Source organism: Lichenostomus cassidix, chromosome 9, assembly GCF_008360975.1.
Source record: "Lichenostomus cassidix isolate B80296 chromosome 9, HeHo_3.0, whole genome shotgun sequence".
Lineage (NCBI taxonomy): Eukaryota > Metazoa > Chordata > Aves > Passeriformes > Meliphagidae > Lichenostomus > Lichenostomus cassidix.
Genome location: NC_139490.1, coordinates 6,661,205 through 6,678,222, shown reverse-complemented (window position 1 = coordinate 6,678,222; position 17,018 = coordinate 6,661,205). Strand labels below are relative to the sequence as shown.

At 40.5% G+C, this 17,018-nt stretch overlaps 2 protein-coding genes across 12 annotated transcripts in view; one reads left to right on the top strand and one right to left on the bottom strand.

The window, feature by feature from the left end:
* The window catches only part of PEX5L (peroxisomal biogenesis factor 5 like), a 104,736-nt gene extending 94,086 nt beyond the window's left edge, over positions 1 to 10,650 (top strand). For all 11 annotated transcript variants that reach the window (XM_085069091.1, XM_085069095.1, XM_085069096.1 and 8 more), the window contains 5 exons: positions 621 to 691; positions 1,476 to 1,673; positions 2,998 to 3,163; positions 3,513 to 3,670; positions 4,261 to 10,650. In XM_085069091.1, coding sequence (XP_084925217.1) covers positions 621 to 691; positions 1,476 to 1,673; positions 2,998 to 3,163; positions 3,513 to 3,670; positions 4,261 to 4,465 — 798 coding nt within the window. In that variant the 3' untranslated portion in view covers positions 4,466 to 10,650. The remainder of the gene's footprint in view (positions 1 to 620; positions 692 to 1,475; positions 1,674 to 2,997; positions 3,164 to 3,512; positions 3,671 to 4,260) is intronic.
* A 2,148-nt stretch (positions 10,651 to 12,798) lies between these two features.
* Positions 12,799 to 17,018, bottom strand: part of USP13 (ubiquitin specific peptidase 13) — a 48,151-nt gene continuing 43,931 nt past the window's right edge. Inside the window, exon 21 of the mRNA XM_085069090.1 lies at positions 12,799 to 16,854. Within this exon, the coding sequence (XP_084925216.1) occupies positions 16,761 to 16,854 (94 nt within the window). The 3' untranslated portion in view covers positions 12,799 to 16,760. The remainder of the gene's footprint in view (positions 16,855 to 17,018) is intronic.

Genomic DNA, 17,018 nt, shown 5'->3' with positions numbered 1-17,018 from the left:
AACTATCTTGTAAAAGCTGCTATTGAAAAGATGGATATTTCTGATTTTAAAAACTGTTGAAAAATTTTTCAAGGTTTTATCAATTTCTTCAATGTTGCTGTTTTCAATGAGTTTATATTTAAAGTCTGCTTTTTGTGAAATATTAAAAATATTTATCAGTAAGTAATATTTATAAGTACTTACATAATACGTAAGTATCTAGGGCTCTTTGAATGTGCTGCTGCTTTAAATTAAACAGCATATTTCAAAAAGCAGAGAATCCCCAAGACCTCTAGAATCCCTTAATATGATAATATACAACTTAATAATTCTTCTTTTCTATTTTCCATTAAATTATAGCAAAATTTAGAATGTACAGCAATTCAAATTTAAGAAATCAGCATGTGATCATACACTGACAGTATACCCATACATTCATTGACTGTATGTATTTATTAGGCTCAAAGACATTCAGAACTGCATTGACTGGCACTGTTGGTGTGCACACTGTAGGAAAATCTGTGGTTAGTGCTGGGCAGATCTGCTGGTTTTACTCACCCCTGTGTTTAACAGTGATATTAGCTGTATCTCTGTTTGCAGTTGGATATTTTCAACACACTAAATGATGATTATTTTTGCAGGCCTGGCAGTTCCTGGGTATAACACAGGCAGAAAATGAAAATGAGCAGGCAGCCATCGTGGCACTCCAAAGGTAGATGGAGATCAGTCCAAAATCTGGGTTCTGATGAGAGTTGGGTAAAGGAGACCTGGGAATATTTAATATCACTCTTATCTTGGAATGTGAAACATCTATTTAGCTGAATAAAGCATTGGCATAGATATAGAAACTTTTCCAGTGACTTCAGAGGCATAAATAGTGATTAATATTTCTGTTTTATTAAATTAGTGCAATATTTAATGTAGTAATTTAAGTACAACCACAAAAGAAAAGTTACATGGCCTAATGAGTTAGGCATAATGCAAATGAAGTGCCTTTTTCATACTCTAGCCACTTGGCATATTTTCTGTAGTCTGTCCTTTAATGAAGAGGTTTTCTTAATTGGAGTGAGCTCCCTTCAGCGGCTGAATGCTGAACTGCCAACATCTTTAGGTTGATAGAGATGTGAAGATAACAGAATGCTTGTACATAAAATGTGAGCTCCAAAATATCAGCACTATCATTATTATCCTTCTGTAATGGGTTTTTATGTTTCCATTCGAAGCAATACTCAGTTGTATCAGCACTGTTAACCAGGAAGTTATTTCACTGTTAACCATGAAGTTATTTCATATAAATAAACTTATTTATATGTCACTTATTAGCTTACTTGGATAGGAATCCAAGGGGTTGCCTGATTTAGGGGCTTGCTCATCCTCAATTTTCAAACAAGCAACAGTGATGATTGTGATTTTCCTCACATGGATTATTTTGGAAGAATTCAAGCATTGTGCTTGGCTACAGAAATATCTCAATTTTTTTTTTATTTTCTGCCTAGGTGTTTGGAGCTGCAGCCAAACAACCTAAAAGCTCTGATGGCCCTGGCTGTGAGTTACACCAACACTGGCCATCAACAAGAAGCTTATCAAGCTCTGAGAAACTGGATAAAGCAAAATCCAAAGTACAAGTATATAGTGAGGAGCAAAAAAGGCTCCCCAGCACTTACCAGGAGGATGTCTAAGACTACAGATGAAAGGTAAATGCGGTGGAAACCCTCATGGTGGAAATTTTAGTGATTTCCTAAGAACTGACAGTGTCTGCTGTGCCCCCTTGCTCTGCAGAGGTCCAGCCTGTTCACTATAATGGAAGAATATGTCTCTAGTGGCAGGAGTGGGAAGCCAACAGAGAACATTTGGTTTAATGACTGAAGGCTTTATTTTTTATGCCATCCCTGGAAGCCAAAAAAACCCCAAAAAATCCCAAAAGCAAAAAAAAACCAGCTAAAAAAGGATGCATCCCCTCAAATCCCATCACTTTCCTCTGCCCCTATCTCCTGCCTCTGTATTCCCACATCCCACAGCCTCATCCTTCAGCTGTTTCCACATCCATCCCAGGCCTTTATCCAGCTCTCCATGTGTGTGTTCTTCCCACCACTCACCCTTTTTCCCATATCCCAGCCCAGCCACTAGAATCCAGGAATGAGTCGTTTTGCAGTGCAATGCAGTTCACTGGGAAAATTGAGAGGTGGCATCTGCTTGTTTAAAAGCTGTTCTGGTTCTAACCAAGAGACAGCACGAATCAAAGGCCATTTGATTTGCCTTCAGCCATTTTAAATACAAAAAAAAAAACATGAGTTGGCAGCCCTTTGTTGTGATTTCGTGAGGTCCGTGAACAAGTACTTCTGGACTGTGGGATGCACAATAATAAAATAATTAAAGGCATAACCATGATTTACAGAGCTAAACCACTCGGGCTATCTCACTGCCTGTCATTTTGAAGACAGGCCTTATGTTTTACCCTTAGCACTTACAAGTCCTGGGTTGACAAGATCATTTTTTATGAGCAAAAATAAAATATGCAAGTTCTGCTTAATTGCTAAGTGTGTTATTCTGCTTTGGCTTCATCCCACTGACATCTGGTGCTGTCAGTGCAAAGGTTTTAAGGAGCTACAATGGGCACAGAAGTTTTAGATTTTGGCATCTTTCTTAATTAATATTTTGGTCACTTATCTATTCCTCCTAAGAATAGTGCTATTTTTGCCAGTAAAGAATTTTTTTATGTCCAAGAAACCCATGTAATTTGAATAGTTTTAATAAACCTTCATGTCATCTCACTTCGGTTCCCAGCTGTACTTTGACTTAGTTTCATAGATGAACTTTTTTATTTTAGAAGTGAGTTTTACAACAACACCCTGAAGTAAACCATTGCCATGATAAAGAAGTTTATTTACAAATTTGGGGAGTATAAAACTTCTGATAAATCCACTACAAGGATTTTAATTTCCAGCTATGCAATCAATACTGAAATATTTGTAAATAATTGCATGATGGATCTTTAAATTATTTTTCACTCTTGTCTAGCTCATTACTTGAAGAAGTAAAGGATTTGTACCTGGAGGCTGCTCACCAGAATGGTGATATGATAGATCCTGACCTGCAAACAGGACTTGGGGTTCTTTTTCACCTGAATGGAGAATTTAACAGAGCAATAGATGCATTCAGTGCTGCTTTAACTGTTCGACCAGAGGTACGTTTTATACTTTAACATTTTAAAAAATTTAGCTTTACAGGCCATTTCCTTTCTCCTGTCTGGATCAAGCTATTATTAATGAGATGTCACTTCTGCCATTAAAATTTTAAGACCTGAAATGGAAATGTTCATTACAAGACAGCCCTGTTTAGAAGCAGATTTATACACGTCCAGTTTCTACCTGTGTGCTGATTAATGGTATTAGATATATAAACTTCCTGTGGTCACAAGGCAGAACCTCACATTCCTTGTCATTTAAGATACAATACTATTATTTTCTGCAAGCAAAAATGGGCTATTATGTGTGATTTTGACACCTGCAGTAGAAAACTCATTTTCTCTCCAGGACTACACGTTATGGAATCGCCTTGGAGCAACCTTGGCCAACGGGGATCGCAGTGAAGAAGCTGTGGAGGCTTACACTCGAGCCTTGGAAATCCAGCCTGGCTTCATCAGGTCCAGATACAACTTGGGGATAAGCTGCATCAACCTAGGGGCATACAGGTGAGGATAAAAAATGTGTCACAGAAACTCAGGGGTCACAACTACGGTGTGAAGATTCATTTTCATGCTGAAGGAATTTAGGAAAAAAATCCAATCAGAATATAGGTACATAATCTCAGCTACTGTCAAATTTTGTCATAGTTTTTTACAAAGGAATAAAAAGCTTTTTTATTTTAGCTCTAAATGCAAATACTCTCCTAATCAGTGGGATTGTTCTTGCAGTTAAACTTAGCCCTGCGCTTTAGAGCTTTTGCAAAAGAAAATATAAAATCCTGTCTTTAAAAGGGAAACTTCAGTTAAACTGGTCCTGGTGGTTCATGGCATCAAAAACATCTTTCAGGAATGAAGGGTGATATTCCAGGGTCCCAGATGTCAGGCTAAGACAGGGAAGATGATGGGACAGTGCCTCCAAATGTTTGGATAGACTGAGTTTTGTGTTACCACTTGCTTGATGAAAATCAAACAAGAACACAAAGAGACTGACGAACTGCATTGTAAAATACTGTATTTGAGTCTGGCATGGACCTTTGAAGGTTTTCCTGTTAAGCAAATTATATTGCTTGTTTCTTTTTTTTTTTTCTTCCCTACAGAGAGGCTGTCAGCAATTTCCTCACTGCTCTCAGCTTGCAAAGAAAAAGCAGGAATCAACAGCAGGTTCCCCACCCTGCACTATCAGGCAATATTTGGGCAGCACTTCGGATTGCTCTGTCTATGATGGACCAGCCAGAACTATTTCAAGCTGCCAACGTGGGTGATCTAGACATTCTCTTAAGAGCTTTTAATCTAGAGCCGTAATAAAAAGGATTCAAAAATTGATTAAATTGTGTTAGGAAACAGAGAACTTTTTTATTACTCATCCCCAAATGACCACATTTTCCAAAAGATCATGACTGTAGATCAGTAGGGGAATTCTTTCAGACATTATTCATAAAGGAAAAGTTCAAAAGCACAAAAACAGTGTAAATATATTCAAATTCAAAGGATTGAAATGAGCTGTGGCTAATCTGACCAAGCCCTGAACTAAATGAAATAGCAATTTCTGAAGAATTTTCATCCCATGCAAGCTATATCTCTCTATATACACACAGCTGTAAAAAGAAAAGTATCTTAAGAAGAAACCTAGATAATGGTTATTGCACATTAGAATGGCAAGCAGTGCATCCAAGGAACCTGCTTAGCAGCTCATAGCACTGTGCTGACACCACTTTGCCCCACAGTGGGCATTCCCCATCCTTTGGTTTCTTTGATGAAAAATCTTCTCAAGGTCCATTTTTAACACAGCTCTGAAAATAGATGCATGTAGAAAAGGACGTGTTTTGTTTTGAATATATTGAATAGCCAGCAATCAGTTTTTTGCTTCCAAAGGTACCTTGATTAATTTGGGCCAAGCCATGTGCAATGCCAAGAGGAGCATTGCCCACGGAGGGCTGTGGGATGAGGTCAGGTACATTTGGGGAAGCCAAGTGTTGCCAACAAAAGGGGCAATTTGCATTGGAATTGTGACTGTTCAAACAAGCTGTCCTTGATCTTGGGCAGCCTAAAGGAGCTCTTGGCAGGGTCTGCACCTTTCTGTGTACTTATGCACTTTAATCTTTCTTTTTGTAAAATAGTGCTATGCTTTTATTTTAGTTACCAACAACGGAATGTACGGGATGGCCTTGTTGGCAGGGAGGACCAAAACTCATTTCCTGAATTGTAACAAGAGGGTTTTTAATATTCTTATGTTTAAAAATGCAAATACAGTATAAATTGCATTAACAAGTAGATTATTATATGCATCCATCAGGTACTACACATATACATGCATGTGCATGCACATACATGTGGTATGCAAATGATGTCATTTCAGAACATGGTAAGCCACAGATCTTCATTGCAAATGAAGAAAAATCTTCAGAGGAGTTACTGCTGCAGACCATGCTCAAGGGAAAACTTTCCCCAGAGAAATTGGTCTGTATAGTGCTTGTAGGATTGAGACCAAGGCTTGATCCTGCTGTTATGGCAAATGGCAGCAAAAGTCTCCATGACCTCCATGATACCAGAGATACATCTAGATAACACCACTATGTGTAGCTACTTTAAAATGTGTATATAAACACAGAATCTCAATTTTCCCTGGCTGGATGAAGGGGGAGCAGGGTTGAGGCAGTACCAATTCATGCGGAATGGATTGATTCAGCTACAATCAAACACATTTAGCTCAGGGTGAATGCGTCAATCAAAGAACTAAGAGAAAATTTTAGGAGGTGATTTTCAGTTGCTCATATTTTAAATATGTTTTCCTGAATAGTAAAAGATAGAAAGTGTAATTAGATGTGTTGATCTGTGGTCAGGAATTCAATGTGCAGAGTAGCTACTGGCATGTGTTAAAGTGGGACAAATAACACATTTCCTATAAACAAAATTAAAAGAAAAATCCAGCTCAGAGGGATAAAAAAAGAAATCCAACTGCACAGATCACAGAGAAAGATGCTCTGTGGGAGTTGGACAGTTCCACCAGTAAAAACCTAAAGTTTCTTGCAGCTGTCTGTTATTTTGAGCCACCACTTAAAGGAAAATTCCATGTAAGACAGTGTAATCACTGCATCTAATCACCATCTATAGGTTGTTAAATAAAAATAATTGATTGTTGTTAGAAAAAAAAAAGCTTACCCCTCACTCTCTCCCACAGAACAGAGATGCTGGAACAGCTACAGAATTTTTTTTAAGAGAGCTTTATTAATTCATTGTTTACACATATATTCCTGTTTATCTATCAAGCGTTTCATAACTGATTCCTGCAGCTTTCTCTAAGGATGGGACTGCCTGGCAATGTCACTTTGGCTAAGTGGGCTGCTGTATGCATATCTGCTGACAACAGTTTGCTCTTTTGCTTTGACAGCGATGTGTGATGACAGCTCTTTATTGATAAGGCAGAGCAGAAGGTGCAGTGCAATTGAATCTGGGAAGCGATAAGAGGGAAGGGAGGCAGCTTTGAGAAGAGGCTGCAAAGCAAAGGCATATGTGCTTAGATTTTGCTTGATGCCCTGCCATCACACAAGTTCTTCTAGAATATCCTTTGTGCTCTGGTGTAGGATAGTCAGTGCTCACCCAGAGGAACTAGATGCTAAGGGACTTTATTTTTATATCTTCCAAATGTAAAAAAAAAAAAGAAAAGAAAAAGTACTTGACTTCTCAGAGTTAGAATGACAAGGGGTATTTGATACTCATGGCAGTTCACTAAACATCTTCTCCAGCCTGTGGATGAGTAACAAAGAAATTGTTGGGAAAACCTAATGCAACTCCAAGCCTCTCCAAAAAGAACAGACTAAGTAGGTAGCTTTTGATTTATCCTGGGATGCACTGCTCAAAACTACATTTATCTGCTGATCTATGTCCACACCCATGAGACTGGCATGAGTTGTGTGTGCAACCTTGAGACAACTCACCAGAGCTGAATTCTGCCTTGCCAGGGGAGGCTCAGCCCCAGCCCATCCCAGCTCTGCTGTACAGGACTTGGGCTACAAAGCCTGTCCAAAGAGATGCACACCCTTGGAGATGATCCCAGCTGCTCCCTCCTGTTGGAGATAACCCATGGCCAACCAACCACGAGGCACTGGGGAAGGCTAGAGCAGGGCAGACTGATGGAAACTGTGGCACATCTCACACAGTTCTGGCCTGTCAGCTAGGGAGAGAGGCTGGACACTGAGCTCTCCTCACTCTAACAGGCCCAGCAGCTCTTGGGACTTCTGGGCACTTCTTTAGGATCCTGGGCTTTATCATCCTTTAGCCCCCTCTGCCAAGCACTGCCAGTGCAGCAGACAGGATTAGATACAGCTTTGAGCTGACCTCCTCTTGTGTTCCTTAAATATTCGGGGCAAGTTTGTATATTTGCCTGAAACAGCAAGAGGAAACATGTGAGGAGGCTGCAGCATATTAACAACCTGAATAGAGAATCCATCTACTTGTGCTTCTAACCAAGCATGAGGTGGGGTAAACAAGGCGGGTGCTGAACAGTAGCAGATTGAGCCTGCGAGTGAGAGACAGCAAATCTGGGTCCTGTTCTCAGCTCTCCCTGGGAGCTCGACCAAGTCAAAGCCTCCTGCCATCCCTGACTTGCCCAGGTGTGCAAGGAAGGAAGATGGGAAATAGCATTCCTTACACTGCCTGGGAGCAGGGGAGTGTCACTGTCTGACACCAAAGGGGCGAGGTCACTGCTCACCTGGGTAGGAAGGTAACACAAACACAAGGCTGCTCAGGTCTAGGGAAGCAGTTTCACATAAAGACTCCCAATTTCAGCAGAGGAGAGACTCAGACATTTCAGGATGTGTGCAGCATCCCTGAGGTGAGGCCCAGTTAGAGTGCTGCAATGGTGTATCACCATGTCCCACCCCTGTTTCCCTTTCTTGTTACTCCTCTCTTTTTCCAGAGGTGATTTATCACTGCCAGGTAACTGATTCCAAGTTTTCGAATCTTTTTTTTCTATTTTATATTTCATGCAATTAAAAAATGTTTTCCTAACTCCATCATGGGATTGTCCTCGTCCTCTGCAAAGCTTTAGGAGTATTTATAACCTAGAAGTCTGATCCATCAAGCTGCTGAGCTCTGTAAGCCTGGAGTCTCCACAAGAGCACTCAGATCCCGTGCAGGTATTGCCAGGAGAGGGCTGGCTCTGGTAGCACTGCACATGCTGAACAGGCACTGCAATCACAGGGATTGTTTAGGGAGCAAGGCTTTGCAATGAAGGCAAAAGGCTCATTTCTGGCTGACCTCTTCAAACTGGAATGACCACAGGAGCCTTGTGGCCACAGACTGGCTTATGTCAGCTTGAAGAACTGATTTGACCTTCAGGCACACACATGAGCATATCTGTATCTAGTGGTGTGTTCTTATGATCTGATAAATCACAGCATTTGTAAAAATATCGAGGGGGAGGTTCAAATGACACAAAACCTCATCTGACAATATTGCATGCAACTGCATTAACCAGTGACCACTATGCAATATTAACCCCAAGCATGCAGCAATGCTACCCCGAGCATGTGTTACAGAATGCATGCAGAAGGCCCACACATAGGGTATTAAACTACTGATTCCTGTCATCTGTGGAATATTTTAAAAGTCCTTTGCATCTGCCAAACTCAAATCTGAGTTGCTCATATTATCTGGAACAGGCTAGACCAAACACAGAGCCCTTTTAAAATCCCATCCTTAGAATTCACTTTGTGTTGTGGGTTTCACGTTTGCTTCAAGTGTTTAATTAATAACAGACATCTGTAGTAACAGCTTTTGCAGACATGTTTTAGTACCCTCTCAAGAATTAAAAAAGCTAAATCTGCACAGCTTTCACAGTGAAGCTGAGTTGTTTGGATTTTCACATTTCCATCTCTAGTCTCAACCACAGAACAGCCAGGTATCCCAGGAACATCCACAGAGCAGGGGTCTCCATGGCAGAAATAGCAACTGCTGCCTTTACTGGCAGACCAAAGCCTGAGGACTAAATCATTGTCTGCTGGAGCCAGTGAGAAATGGAGCAGAGCATAAATTGGTTGTAGATCTCTTTTGCCCACACATGCATCTGCAAAATGAGACATATTAGTTATTTTTCGCATGAATTACCTGCACAGTTGAAAAAATGTGATTTCTGGTCACCAGTGTTGTCAGCTTAGCAGTCTGTACAGTGAATTTATGTAATAAATGTTAATAATATACCAAGTATTCACAGACAAAAATTACAAAAATGCACTGCACGTTGTGAAAAAAAATGGTGGATATGCAATACAGTATTATCTACTATTCAAACCTTACCTAGGCTAGAAATCAGATTCCTTCATTATGGTTCTACTGGTTTTTGGACTGGTGAAATAAATCAGAGAACAGGAGTGCCATGCATGAAGAGATCACTGACACTTTGAACAAAGGTAGGCAAAATGAAAAGCAGGTATGTCACAGAATCCATGGGAAGTTTCAGAGTCTCAGCCCATATTGAGTAACAGGTATTAGGTGAGGGAAAGAGACAGAAGGAATCTAAATTTTCCTAAAATATGCTGTAACTTTACAAATGCTTGCAATATGTGACAGCCCATTGAGCAAGCTTGCATGGTCAAGAGTTGATGTGCTTTGATCTCTTTTCCCCTTCTACATTTACAGAATGCCACTGACATTGGCTAAACCTTTAATTTAAATAGCCTTTTTAATATCGGTAAGCTATTGTAAATTCAGAAAAATAAAAAAAAATTTATAAATATATTTTATATATCAGAGTATAACATATCTAGAGTAAAATAAAACTATATAGTTTTGAGAGGCATTCTGTGTGGCTTCTTCTATATGCTGTAAACCGTTTGAAAACCTTTGCAATCTTGCATCAGTTCTTTTGGCTTTATTTTTAAGCCAACGTACAGGAAAGAAGCGATTATAGGGTTGGCAGATACTTTCACCTGGGCCATGTGAAGAGCCCTGCTGCTGCACAGCCCTCAGTGCTCCCTGAATTCCTGGTGTCTGTGGGGAAGTGCAGGGCAGGGCTTGGCAGCAGTGCCAAGGTGGGAGCTCAGCCCGACACCTGAATGTTTACATTCCCTTCCAAAGGCTCATATTGACCCAGACCAAGAATCTGAATGTAAGAACATACGGAGTTCAAGATCAGTTTCTTACTACAGGTAACTCTGCCTCTGTATGCTTAGTGCATTATCAGCTGTGTATAATATTAAACACAGACCTATAGTTTACTGATGCTTTAATTTGGTGTTTCCTTGCACTGCTGTTCAAAATTATCTATTTCCTCAAAAAGGAATGATGTGCATACTGGATGTGTTAAATTTATTAAGGTCATAGATGACTATTTGCAGAGCACCACACTTAATGTAGTATTTTTGTACTGTAATGGAAGCATGCCTTCCTTGGGTTCTTTTCCACATATTAAATTGTATTTATTTACCTGTATTTATAACTGTGCAATTTTTAAATATGTTTTAAAAATAAACTTTGTCTGTGGCTTCAAATATTTCAAAATCTCTTTTCAACTTCAAAATGGTCTTGACTTCAATAACTTGGACTGAAAGGAGGGATCTACATTTCCAACTGACAGGATTTTTCAATGAGGTCTTCTATCCTATTGTTTACAAAGTGAACATACTCCTCTGCTTAAAAATTAACTCCAGAAGATGCCTTTGTTCCCATTTTTCCTAAGTTCATTGTTACTCTGAGGCAGAGTTATTTTTAGAATTTATTTTTATTTCAACATGTTGATCAATTATACTTACAACCGGGATTTCTACCAGCTGAGGTCTGACCCAAAGGGCTCTGCACACACAGCCCACATGAGGAAAATGGGGAAAAAAGGAGATGAGCATTCTTCCTGAAGACCATGCAACAATTAAAACAGAAGTAGTAATATCACAAACCAACTTCTATGAAAACCAAAGCTAGCATTCAGGGTCTGAAATCACCACTCAAGCAATTTTCCATACATCACAGCAGGAGCTGGCTCTCATCATTTTTCAGTTTTGTCTTCCATGGGATGAGGTGGAAGTGCTGATAAGGATGATGTCATTCCTGCTCTGTGTTTTTCTGGGAGACATCAACATTAGCACAGACAGGAGGGACAAAAATGTCTGTGTGCTGCTGTGGACATCAAAGCTGACAACCAGCAAGGGGCTGTGGCAGCAACAGCACAGGGCTGTGGAAAAAGCAGGATTCTCCCCATGGAGATGTGAGCTGCTCCAGAAAAACAAACAAGACACAGCCATGGCTTACCTGCAGAAGGAAAGCTCTGTCAGAACAGCCAACTGCCTATGGCTTTAACCAGAGATTTTCACTTAGGACAAAAGGGAACAGACACTAAAACCACACTAACCCTTAGGCTGGGATGGAATTAAGGTGGGCTCTTGAGATGTTAAGGTTAGTTTAGTTCTTCCTGCTCAAATGCACTGACAAAGCAGCAGCAGGAAAATCCTTTGGTTATGCTCCACAGGGAACCCAGACCAGCAACACAGCACTGCTGTCCTAAAGCCTGAGAGTGGGAGAAAATCACCAGTACCAAATCCACATAAAAAAACTGCTCAAAAAAATCGGTGCTAAAGACATCTGAAAACACAATCACCCACTCCAAACCAGCTGCCAGTCACATAGCAACTGTCTGCAATAATTTCATGGCATTTGTCTTCCACCATGGCTGTGCTTGCCTTGTTCACATTAAGCTCGTAGCACACCTGAGGGACACAAAGGTGTCACTTCCCACTTCAGTGAGGGGGAGCAGAGGGTGGTGACTTGTCAGTGATCCAGCACTGCCTCCCACAAACAGTCTGCAAAAGCTAGCAGGCATAATTCCTGTACAGGAAATTCCTGGAAATTCTGAACAGAGCCCTTCAGCTGGTACAGGGAGCCACTCTCCCACCTCTTCCAGTCGCCACAAGTGGTGTGAGTTGAGTTGCCATGGTCACAAAGGACATCTGTGATTGAAGAGAAACCAAAACACATCATTAAATTTAGACTTCAGAAGCTCAGCCATCTCTACATTTCTTACCATTCAACATGTCACATGTTGTCTATTTCCATGTCAAGAAGTGTTACGGAGCCCAGCAGGTTTATCTCTTACCTCTTCCCCAGCTGCTTGTCCCATGATCCTATAGAAAGTTGTCGTCCCTCAGTCTCCTTGCATCTGCCAGAGTCCCAGGAGCACATTGCTATGTAAAGCCCTTCCACGTGAGGAGAACAAACTCCTCCTTTACTGAGCAGCAGATGAAACTTCTAAGTATGAGGAATTACAGACCATGATAAAGCAGAAATTTGAAGTGAAATGACACCACTATTCCACAAGAACATTGCCAACTCTGGTGATCAAAGAACATCAATAGGCTTAAAAGTTAAAAACAAAAAAAAATCTAACTTAAAACCTATTTTTTTGCCACGTTGTATATCCACTCAGGGCTTGGAGATTTTACTTTTTTTTTTAAATCCACAGAAATGCCAAGAGTCACAAGAAATCAAGACTCTCACAAACCTCTCTGTTGCCTGGGCAGGGTTTTTTTAAGTAGAACACCAAACATGACCACAAAGAGTAAGAAGAGAGGCAGCATCAAAACACATTCTGTCTATTCCTCTTCAGTTCAGACAGGAACAAAGAAACAAGAATCCACACAGTCACCAGATGTGAGAATATTTCTTTTTAATTTAAAACAGTTGCAACAATGTCATTCACAGCCTTTCGCATCTCAGACAAATACTCTCCAGAAAGGTAACAGTGCTTCAAGCAAACAACTCTGAATGGTGCAAATTAAACCAGGACAGACACTTCCAGGATACAACAGTAAAACCACTGAAGAGTGAGTAGAAATCAGACACCAATCTCAGCCATTAAGGTAGGAAGGGCGACGGGAAAACAATAAAATGTCCAGTTACATATTTTGCATAGACTTCCAATGCATGAAAACAGCAAAGAGGATAAAAATGGCTGCTGCCAGGATGGAGAACAAAAGGAACGAACTGGAGAGGTCTCTGAAGCAATCTAATGAGTTCTGGATGCATCCACATTCCAAATGTGTGTGGTGACCTGGGGGAGGCTGCCTGAATCACAGAACTGGGCTGAGGTTGGTTTCACTTACACCAAAGTCAATCAGAGGTAATGCCACTGAGCCCAGCAGAGTTACAGGTGATTGGATTTCAGAAACATCTACACTTGTTTTAAAACCACAGCTCGGGATAAATTAATTCTAAGCCTAATTGTATTTTAGCTAGGAAGATTAAATAGGAGTTTTTGTCTACATGTGTTTTGGAGACTGGAGATTGTGACTCAGAATGAGGCATCTGCTGGATCTAGCATGCTGCTAGGAATGAGAGGAGAAGAGGAAATAGAGGAAAGTTGTTGAGTTTTCCTTCCTTCCAATCTCCTAACCTAAATGTATCACACAAAGAAGTAAAAATCAGTCTGAGAAGTAAGAGCATTATTTACTGCCAAGTCCTGGCTTGCCATAATTCTCAGGTTAGATTGTCTCAAACAGCTCACAGTGATTTTTTTTTCCTCCATTCTTTTTTGTCAAGGAGCTCCCAGCTCACAGAACCCCCGGCAGCTACGGCAGCACCCAGACACAGGGAGTGTGCCCAGGCTGGGCTCTGAGACCTGACCTGGCACATTCCAGTACACTCAGATGGCAGCAGGCAAAGCCTGGTAGATCTGTCACCTCTTCAGTAGTCATCTCTTCAGTGCAGTCTGTTTGAGTGGGGCTTCTGCAGGCTGAAGCTCAAAAAAATCCAAAACCCACCAAAACTCCTCTCCCCCACGTTAGGGTGAGGAACCTGGAGTTCACATCTGCTCCTCCAGGTTCATGATGTTCTTCACACAATACCCATCACAAAAGCCAGATGACTTAACTGGCCACTTCAAAAAAGGAGGGAGACCACTGTTTTGGGAGAGAATAAAGCAATTCCTCAAGCAGCTGACTGAAGAACTTCTAAGGTATTTTCAATTGCTAAATTTTAGAAAACCTGTAATCCTTTCCCCTAAACTGCTCCTTGCTCTCCTGACCAGCTTTGGTTTGGGCAGGCAAAACATGAAAGTGATGAACTAAAAAGAACTCCATGATCTGAGCAGCTGCAATTCACCCACCACAGCCAGCCAAGGGCTCTCCCCTTTCCACCACCATTTCCAGTTTACCAGCTTCCCAGTGTGCCTCCTGAGCCCAGGCAGCTCCACAGCCATCACAGTTCTGGGGTGTACCAAATAGTTTGCAAGATTTCAGCTCCATCCTTGATCTTACGAGACCAGCCAAGCATCCAGCTGAATAATAAACATGGGAGTTACCTACTGGCTTTTATTTACCCAACATTTCTAATTAAAAAGGCAGCAGCCACCATATCTTGGTAGTTTATAAATAGCCCTTTAAGTTCACGAGGCAGGAGGGAAGCTGTTGGTTGAAGTCCTTTGGAATATAATTGGGAATTTTTTAAAAATTTAAAATTAAAAGAAGGGGGTAATAAAAGGCTTTTTCTCCTTTTTTTACTGCCAGAATGAAAAAACACATAGATACACAGAAGTTTTGCTCTTTCACTTTAAATAGAAGATGTATCACTGCATAATTTGCTGATCCCATTTTCAAACCTGCCACTTTCTGGCAAAGTCCTCAAATATCCAAAATCTGGAAGAAGGAAAGAAATTACTGGCAGCTTTTATTTCATCCAGAACTGGTGGCTCAATAATTACAAGGCAGGTGAATCTCACAGGGGCCACTTATTAATGTTCTAGGACATTGCACTGATGTGTCAATAAGAGCTCTAAGTGCAGGGAGCTTTCCCAGCAATTAGACACCTTTACACTCTACACAATTAATGCACTGGAATTTCTCTCATAATCTTTTAAGATCAAAACCTGATTGAAATATTAACGGTGGTTTTTCAGCTCTGCATGAGGCTTTATGACCAGAGGGAGAACTACTTTCCCCCAAATATTGCAAAAACTAAAATGCCCTTCTCACAACCAGATGATTAATTTGGGTTCTCTTCTGTAGTGCATAGCTGCCTGAATTTTGCTATTAAACTTGCAGGCACTGACTGCTGAGAAAATGTAATGACACCTCTCTGGCTCTCTTGCACTCTGCAAAAAAGGATTTTTAGCTTTTTTTTTTACTGCTGCAATTTATTTTGAGGGCTTGGTAACATTGTACAAGGCAACTCCAGCCAAAGCTTGCAAGCAGAGGCCAACACTGTGAACCTTTGGGTTTGTTATTTTTTTGGGAATCATGAAAGGTTTAGCACTCACCATTGTAATTTTTCTAGACTGGGTGTTTTTAAATATAATATTAAAAGCCACATATATATTCTTGCCTGTGGAAAACACTTAAATAACACACACACAGAAAAAAAAAAGACAGGAAAGGCCAGCTCCTGCCTACCCATCCCATCATCCCAGCCAGAGATATCAAACCCCTTTTAGAAGGTATCTGTTGAAGAGATCAGATTAATGGTGCATTTGCAAGTTTAAAGAAAGCTGAAATATCAATTCAAGGTGAGGTTTTTGTCATTTGGGTTTTTTTTTCCCTTGTTGGTTTTTGTTGGTTTGCTTTGGCTTGGTTTGGTTTTTTAATGGAGGGAGAGAGGGGCAAATCAACAAATCAGCAAATTTACTAAGCAATTTCCCCCACTCAGATATGAAACTCAACATTTAAGCAATGTTTAGCAAAAAACAGGATTGCACTGCGAGTACTTTGTCAGGGAGTTGATTTCAGATGGAATATGAGTGCTCTAGATGTAAATTTCCCTGACATAAATACAACAGGACACGAAACCCTTCTTTACCTTCTCCATAAGAAAACAAATTTAAATAATAGCCTTGCCTTTCCTAATGGTTGTGCATTGATTTCATAGTTAGAGCCTGCTGCTTTCAGCCAGCTGTAATCCTGAATCTGTTGGAAGAACTTGCAAAATGAGCATTCAAGTGAAGATGAAGAAACCTATGTCTTCAAAAATAAAATTTCTCTTTGGCAAAAAAGTGTACAGGGCACTGACAGGAGATTGCTCCTGTTTCCATTCGTCTCTTAGGCTTATGCATGGAAAAGTCAAATGAAGGTTCTGTACCACTGAATTGCAACAGACATAACTTCAGTTGGCTTTTCTCACTGCACTGAAAATAATCTCTGAAATAAGACATTCTGCTCTGAAGAACAGCCACAAACCTCCTCCCTTCAAATGATTTCTCTAAGTGCTCTGGACTCTGGATGAAAACACTGGCTCCCAGTTACCAAAGACACAAATCTTCAAAGGATGCAGGGACAGAACAGGCAGGAGCTGGGCTGAACTGGGCTATTTCTGCTCAACACTGAAGCTTCCATATTCTCCACACACTAGCTGCAAACTCCACCAGAAATCCACATGGCCTGTAAGGTGTATAAATTTAAAACAATGTCCTATACAGCACCTAATAGAAATCTTCCGTCTAACACTTAAGGCGGCATCAAATGATTGTTTTTAAATACACTATAAACATCCCAAGTTTTCCTTTGCTTTTTGGCAGTCCAAGGGTTAGGGGTCTTTTGTTGGTTTTAGGTTTTTATTGTACGCTTTTTTTTTGGCAGGTTAAAAAGGCTTATGGCTTCTTAAGGCCAGGTGATAGATTTGAGGCCTAACTTGCTATCCTGTGGTAAAAATAAATGTAGCCCAGGTCTTTGGGAGGTCGTTCTGAGGCACAGACTCTAAGGTCGTTGTAGATCACCCATCTGAAAGGAAAATAAGATTGATTACACACCGTGTATATAAAAATCATCACAGGTTTAGCACGGACTTCTCAGACCCAAACATCAAAGAGCTTAAAATTTAAATTTTGTTCTTGCACCAAGAACAAAAGATCAGAGAAACAGCCTACCCAGGTTGACTGGCAGAG